Source organism: Limulus polyphemus, unplaced genomic scaffold (assembly GCF_000517525.1).
Source record: "Limulus polyphemus unplaced genomic scaffold, Limulus_polyphemus-2.1.2 Scaffold3567, whole genome shotgun sequence".
Classification (NCBI taxonomy): Eukaryota; Metazoa; Arthropoda; class Merostomata; order Xiphosura; family Limulidae; genus Limulus; species Limulus polyphemus.
In genome coordinates, this window is record NW_013669177.1 from 104,114 (window position 1) to 112,380 (window position 8,267).

Here is an 8,267-nt window from a genome sequence, read left to right on the forward strand (position 1 = left end):
TATGGTTCCCAGCTACCACAAGAGATGCAGGATATGCTGACAGATAATTGCAACACAGAGGGATAAGGAGTGTGCGGACTGCCTGTAGTCCAAATGTGCACCATCAACAAGGGTCAGACAAAAATGCCAGTTTTTTATACACCCATATGGAAACCAAATGCCAAAACATTGAACTGCTTATTTTGACCAATGTAGGTGGAAAGGTATGTCAGAAAACCCCCTCAAATGGCTAAGATATATTGCCTGAGACTGGATGAACCTAGTGGTTCTTGGAATACATTCACATCCATATATATATGTATATTAGTGATGAAAGGCAAACGAAACTGTCAGAGTAAAAATTATCAAACACTTCCTAATGCCAGGCGTCGTTATCATACATTACAAAAATATAGCAAGGAAGTTACACCAAACAATAATCAGTAAACATGCTGTTGTTAGTCGGTACTGTTCTAGTGTTATTGGTGGTAACGTGGCTCAGGTAGGTGATTTTACAGACAAGTAGATAGAAAATGTTTTGTTTTAAAAAATCAATTAGATGATATAACTGAAAATAAAACAACAACAATTTAACGTAATTAGTTTTTAAATATAAATGACTATATAGTAACTTTAATGAGAAAGAGGGATCCAACAAGAAGCAAAGTTTTCCTGGATTTATAGTTACCGTGTAAATTTTACTAGTGTCAGAACGGTGAAACTTGCGGGGTTTTAGTTCTGAAACCTTAAGTACAAAAACGAAATCTCAATGTCAAACACAGAACGAATTTAAAGTTTGTATTTTACAAAAAAAAACAAAGATTTTAAAGAGATAAAATATATTGAAGCTATATACATTAACGAGAAAAATCCAAAAATGACCAGAAACAATGGATGGTGCATATAACCATAAGACCATTCACAGAACAACAAATTGTATCAATACGTTTCACACTTATTACTTCCAGTTTAAGACTTCCTAACTCTGGAGTACCATACAGTCTTACAATTAGTTTTTAACATTGTTGGTAAATTTCAAATCTTTTCCACTTACTATTGTTTCTTGGCAGCTTCTGTTTTCTCTCTGTGTTTTCACTTAATCATAAAACATATTTCGGTTCTCTTTATTTTTATATTTTATTTTAGTAATATATGTCATATGTTAGTATAGCTACGTAATATAAGTATACTATATTAGAACGATAATGAAACAACAATGATATTTTATACATTGTTCGAGACACGTCCCGCAGACTCGAGAGTTGGAACATCACAATCAGTTAAAGTATAATTCAATATCAAACAGTTTATACGTATTAACCCTGAAAAAGCTGTAAAAGCGAAAGGTTGGTAGTAATAAAAAATAATATATTTACATGTCGAGTGTAAAGGTCGTTTATTTACACTTTTTCACAATGTGTAAATCCCTCCAGTATGCACTACAAACTTTGAAAAAAAACAAAGTATATTTACAGTGTATTACAAATCCACCAACATTAAGGGATAACAAAAACAGTTCGCCAACATCTTCCAGTTTATTTTAGTTGTATAATTACACCCCTGTTTAACAGTACATAAACTAGCAACCACACTTTCATTCAGAACTAGAATCCACAAGAATAGAGTTAATAATATCAATGTACTTAATCTCAACTGATACATTCAAGTAAGTAATTAAAGATTTATTATATATATTTGAATATTTCATTCCACAAGAGGCCACCACTAGACGGGAACTACTTTCACGTGAATGCCATGTACTGGACCAATGGTCAAGAACTTTACGTTATATTGGATTTCTCCCTGAAAGACAAGAAAAAACTTCAACAACTAAAAAATATTAAAATCTGTGCTATACGTTAAATGTAGTTTAAATCTGAATTGAAATATAGCTTGTTTACTTATCTTAATATTTAACTTGTGATTTTATCTTAATTTACTCTTTACATTATTCGTAAGAAAATTACAATATCGATATATATATATTCTGTTTGTGAATAACTGTTTTCTTTCCAGGAAACTTTAAAACGTGCAACGTACAATTTCCGTCTTCTCAGAAGGAACTACTCTGTAAGCGCGTAAGATTTTAGCCAAAGCTAGTTTGGCCTCCAACTGCCCCATTCTCATGCCAATACAGTTTCGTGGTCCAGATCCAAATGGTTGATAAGCCATGGGGTGTATATCCTTCATATTTTCAGGGAGAAACCTGGAAATCATGACATTATAACAATTACGTTTAAAAATATATATGTTCATAGTTCTCTTTCCAACTAAAAGTAAACATTTCCGAAGAAAAATGCGAATAAAACTGTGAAAATAACCAAAACATTATTGGCATGTATTAGCAATTTAGTGTTTACCTCTCAGGCTTAAACTCGTATGGCTCAGACCAGATCTCTGGATCGTGATGGAGTTGCCAAACAGGGACCTGTATGGTAGTGTCCTTGGGGATTTTAAAATCACCCAGCTGGTAATCCTCGTCAGCAACTCTGTTGACGAACCTGAAATAAGATATGTATTCTTTGTCTGATTACTCGTATAGCATCATGAGGAGGTAGTGGAAGATCATTACCAGAATCCTATAGAATAGCATCTGTTCCTAACTGAATCGAGGAAATCCTCTTAACTGACATGTCTTTACTGGTAAAGATATCGATAAATAATTCTGACATCTTTATTTCAGTTGTGAAGTTTTTACAAACTGGTAAAATATTTTGTCTATAATTTTTACCTCAGCTAAGAGAAAATGTTAATTTCACAAAAATCAAATGTGACAAAATTTTCTTAAATTGTATCTGAAATAGCCTTATTTGTAGTAAAGTATTTACTTGAGTCATAAAAGACAAGAATTTTTTGTAGTAAGTGATTAACATGAATTAAAATGAGTGTACTAGTTTCGGTACAAAACTAATTTAGATTATTTATAAACACATTTTCAACTGTTTGGCAGTGCGTAATTTGTGTCATTTCTAACAAAGATGTTGGCTTTGGTAAAAGGCGCCATTTTGAATTGAATAAAGAAGAAACTCACGTGATAACTGGCGGGTACAGTCGCAGAGATTCCGAAAAAACTTGGTCTAAATATCGAAGCTCGTTTACTGTGTTGTAATCTAAGACACCCTAAAAACAGTATTAAGATAGAAATAAATAAATTAATGCCTGGCTTGGAAATCTTATTCAAATATATTTACAATAATTTGATTATATAATTTCTCAAGTACCTGAGAGTAATAATCCAATGAAGGCCCTCAGAAAGTTTCAAAACCTAAAATATTGAAGTTTGTAGTTCCAGTATTCTAACTTACTTTATAGATATAAATAAAACACAACTCTTACATCTTCTCCCAAGACATCGTTTATTTCTTCTCGAATCCTTTCTTGGACATCTTGTCGGTTCACCAGTATATGGGTTGTGAAACCGAGGGCTGTACTTGTTGTTTCATAACTGTTCAAATAAACAAAATTGAGATTCTATCTTTGGATCTATGATTGTTGTGTAATAAGTAAAAATGCAACATCAAAATTTCGAATATTCCAAAAATAATAATTGCGCAAAACCATTATAATTATCATTATATGTTTTAATAAAAGATTACATATAACAATTTTAGTTTAATACAAAATATTCTCGAAACAAATAAATACAGTTTGTGTACGTTCTGTACAACAGCAAAAATACCAATATACGACTGGTAAACGATATTAAATGAGTTTAATTCAATACAGTTATTAATCAAACAAAAGGATCGTGTGGATATGGGATGCGGTCAATGTAGAATAATAACCTTAAAGAACTAGATACAAGTGGACAATTTTGTTAAAAAACTTAAATATCAGTACATTTCCTCATCCTCCCATACATGTAGACAAAAACTACAAAAACAAAAACGAAAAACTAGTTTCACTTCCCAAGGACCAATCATAAGAGAGTACAAGGAAGTAAGTACTGCACTCACGAGTAACAGAAATCACTCCACAATAAAGTTCCAATTAATTACTATTTAGTTTCTCAGTTGATCTGTGAACTTCATCGTGCCAGTTTGGCAGAATGTAAGTGATATTGTTCACATATAGTGGCACAAGAGATTATTTCAATTGCTTTTCCTATAATAGTATTAACCATACCCGAATGACACAGTTTAAGTACGGTCATTTTACATAGATATTGTACTTACTATAATAGGTAGACACTAGACTTACCCGGCCAGTAAGAAAGTTATAGAATTTGCTCTAATTTCCCAATCTGTGATAAACTTGATCTGCTTCTTCCCGTCCTTCGATATTTCCTGATGAAATAAATGCAAAAAAAAGGTACAAAACATAAAGAAATGTAGACTTAACCATCTATTTCTGTATGTTTATTTACAGATCTGGTCAGTGAACTTGGTGTAAATACAGGTGAATATTACCTTGAGAACAATAAAATACACTGAATTGTTTAGCAAATATGAACAAGAGTTTGTTGGAAGGCGGAGAGCAGAAGGGTATCAGAATCAACTTGCTATATCTAAAATGAAGCATGGTTGAGGATCAGTACAAGGTTGACGCTGCAACCCAACCAACATTGTTGGTGCTCTACACAAAGCTGATGAAACCCTGAGCACAGGCACATTCTTTTCCAATACAGAATTCTTTCAGTAGTACGACTCCTGGGGCAGGGATTCATTTTCTTACAAAGCAACGATGAAACAACATCTTGACGCTAAACAGACCGACGGAACACTCCTAACCATGACTTGGCTGGAACAAAGTCCAGATATCAACATTATTGAGGCTGTAGGAGCTAATGTTAAAACTGAGAAGGTAAAAAAAATGACTTGGCTGAATTGTACGGGTGGAAGATACGTTGAACAATATTCCACAATGGTACGTTTATTAGCTGTATGGTAACATGAAAACAATGTACAATAATTCGGCAAGCGTTTCCCAATTTCTTTATTAATGACTATTTCCTCTGTACTATGTTCCTGGACATTGTTTTGGATATTTCCATGTACTGTGTTACTTCAAACCTACAAGTCAAGGGACAAAGCACATAATCACCGCATCAACAAGAGAATCAAGAATTCAGCTGGTAGAAAGAACGATATGTGCAGTGATTTGTCGCTGGTTGAATGAAAGAGACAAGACACGATTAAAAGAAGACAAATAAAAAAGAACACTAAAATACTGCCTGTCTGTGAGATGTTAAAGTTTGAAATCTACACATCCCCAATATACAGAAGAAACAATAATTCTTATTGAAAAAAAAAGTTGATAAAAATTCATCTGCAAATCTGACCCATCCAGAGTTGAAACTGATAACTTTAAAATCGCCAAAGCTACTATCTCAGTTTATCTACGGCCAACCAATTACAGAATTGATCAAAGGATCATGAAGCGTCACAGCTCCATTACGATCCTAAAATAATCCCACACTCAGGTGATGTTGGATAGAATACAAATAACCCCACGAAACAGTAGATATCATCCTTAAACAATTCCTGAGACAACCAGGGTCGAATAAGCATATGACCTGCACCAAATGTACCAGGTTCTGGACTGGAACTCTAGAGAATTAAATATTTTACCCAACATTAAACTCATGTAGATATTCAACCAATGACCTGAAATACATAGATAACTTTATGTATCCGTATAAGAATTCGAAGAACCTATGTTACTAGCCTATAACATTATTTTACCCTACATTAAACTCATGTAGATATTCAACCAATGACCTGAAATACATAGATAACTTTATGTATCCGTATAAGAATTCGAAGAACCTATGTTACTAGCCTATAAAATTATATGTAGTTGATACATGAAGAACCTATGTTACTAGCCTATAACATTATATGTAGTTGATACATGAAGAACCTATGTTACTAGCCTATAACATTATATGTAGTTGATACATGAAAATAATTTGACATAAACTCGTAACTTGGTCGTTATTGTAGATAATTTAACAATGTAGTTTGTTTTTAATCCTTGAAACACGTTAGGCTTATGTTTACCTTCTTTGACTTTAGAAACATCTTCAGTTGGTTCGTCTTCACCAGCGGTCAGCTGTTTTGCAGTCACGTTTTGAATGTCTTCTTTAGCAATTCGAGCATCCAACATCATCTGAAGAAGATCAACTCTTCGAAGCTAAAAAATAGGAGAAGAGACCCAAATTATACACGTGCATAGCATGATGATTTACCAGTAAAACAATTTTACAGTAGAATTCCAAGGTTATTCAAAGGAGTATAACTGACTTTTGAATATAAAAATAAAATCGGTGTTTATCTAAGTTATATTCCTGTAAATGTCGTAAAGAATAAAAAAACTTCCAAATTAATATGTCAAGATATTCTACTTCACTTTTATTACAATAATAATTTACATTTATCAATTAATTCAATAAAAATACTTAAATATTAAACAATAGTATATATTTTTATATAGCCTGTTTTACATTTATGAATTAATTAAATAAAAATACTTAAATATCAAACAATAATGTTTTATCGAATATATTTTTTATATATACTGTTTTACATTTATCAATTAATTAAATAAAAATATTTAATATAAAACATTAGTATTTTATGGAATACTTTTGTTATACATCCAGTTTTCAGAGCTGTTTTATATCTCATATTCTCTGGATTACATTAGATTAAATCACACTCAAACCTTGTTGTTAGCGTGCCAGGCAGCAGATCGAAACACTCAACATTAGAGATTTGATAGTGATAATAACGTTCACATTTTCAAATGTGAGCCCTCTATAAAACTGAATAATAATAGATAGCTATATCTAAACCTTAGAGATCTCTTAACTTGCCATTTAACCTACACGAACGTAAGGCGTTGTTCAGGTTAAAAATTATTATATTAGTTCTCAGATTTACTTAATAAAAGTCCAGTTTTATAACATACAGTGAATAATGATTTCTGACACTGATGAGCAACACTGTCCTTTAGATGAAATTACTTCAAATACCACTTTAGCTAGAATTCTTTATGGATATTTTGCGGGATAATTTGGAATTGTCTTTTTCCGTAAACTGAGTTAAAGTAACGGTTATTATCGATATGATGAAAGACAGAAAAGTTCTTACCGCTCGATTTTTTCGTCTCTCTTCTATGACTTTCGTAATTCCTTCGACTAAGGATCTTCCTGGAGTTGAGAATATTTGATGCCATATGACATCCACCAGTTTTCGAATTGGATAAAGGATGTTGTAAAACTCAGGAAAGCACACTGTAATCAAGGTCGTTTTTCAGTAAATTTTTTTATCAATTTAAATGAAAAATTATCTATATTCAAATATTAAATAATTCAACTTATGCTCTCGTCAACTGTATCTTCATTCAGAAATAGTTTCTTTTTGTTCAAAATTTGAATCTTTGACATTATGCATACCACTCGAATCCTTAAGAATAAGTTTCATTCCTGTAAGATCCCCTTGCTCTTGAGAAAACGATTTACGAAATAAGAATTATGGAGTCTTTAGTATTTAATAATATGTACTTCACTACTGGAAAATTTAGTTCAGATCAAATTTAGAGATTACGAAGTAACCTATGAGATATTCAGTTATAGTAACTATATATTTTTATTGATTTAGAAAGCTTCTCTCGTCTAGTTAGTCGTATGAGTATTTTATATTGTCTTTTGAAGAAACTCAGCCTAAGAATAAATCATGCAAGCTTTCAATAAAAATGATGAGACATATACATAGTCAGACACATGTTTGTGCCAAAAAGGAAATATATAATGAAACGTTAGAGAGAACTATTAACGAATTGTGAAAGAGAGGTTGGTGTGGCAGGAGGGGTCTGATTTTCTATTCGATAACTCTGTAACAAAGCAAAATTGAAGAGTATATAATTTCATACGTTTTGGAGGGATGGTGGATAAAGTAGAGAAGAGAAGATGCCTACAGAAAATTTCACGTGTGTCACATTAGGGAAAATTCTGATTTTTTTATATTGCCTTGTAAAATTAAGAACTTAACTTTTATACTATTAAAACATGGATTATTAACTAAGATTTTATGCTATTCTAATTGGTGTAACATAAACAAAAAAACTTAAAGAAAAAAGATAAAATGAAATTAACTGGTATATATATATATATATGTAATACAACAGCCTTTTGTTTCTTGGATATATATATTATATACATAACGTTTAAAAACAAACGACCATCTGAAAAAAATCAAAATGCACCTCTTCCTATGAAATAAAACCTAACTCAAACATACGTAATAAAAATATGAGAAACTCGGAACTCTTAATGTTGGCAAACG

The 8,267-nt window shown here is 31.8% G+C and overlaps 1 protein-coding gene across 1 annotated transcript; it reads right to left on the bottom strand.

The window, feature by feature from the left end:
- Positions 1-1,599: 1,599 nt before the first annotated feature.
- Positions 1,600-8,267, bottom strand: LOC106469603 (cytochrome P450 3A11-like). Its single transcript, XM_022398180.1, has 9 exons — positions 8,223-8,267; positions 7,074-7,216; positions 5,982-6,114; positions 4,180-4,265; positions 3,316-3,424; positions 3,011-3,099; positions 2,340-2,480; positions 2,020-2,185; positions 1,600-1,782 (listed from the first exon to the last, which is right to left on the bottom strand). Exons 3-9 carry the CDS (start codon positions 6,000-6,002, stop codon positions 1,705-1,707), a joined length of 690 nt encoding a protein of 229 aa, XP_022253888.1. The 5' UTR covers positions 6,003-6,114; positions 7,074-7,216; positions 8,223-8,267; the 3' UTR covers positions 1,600-1,704.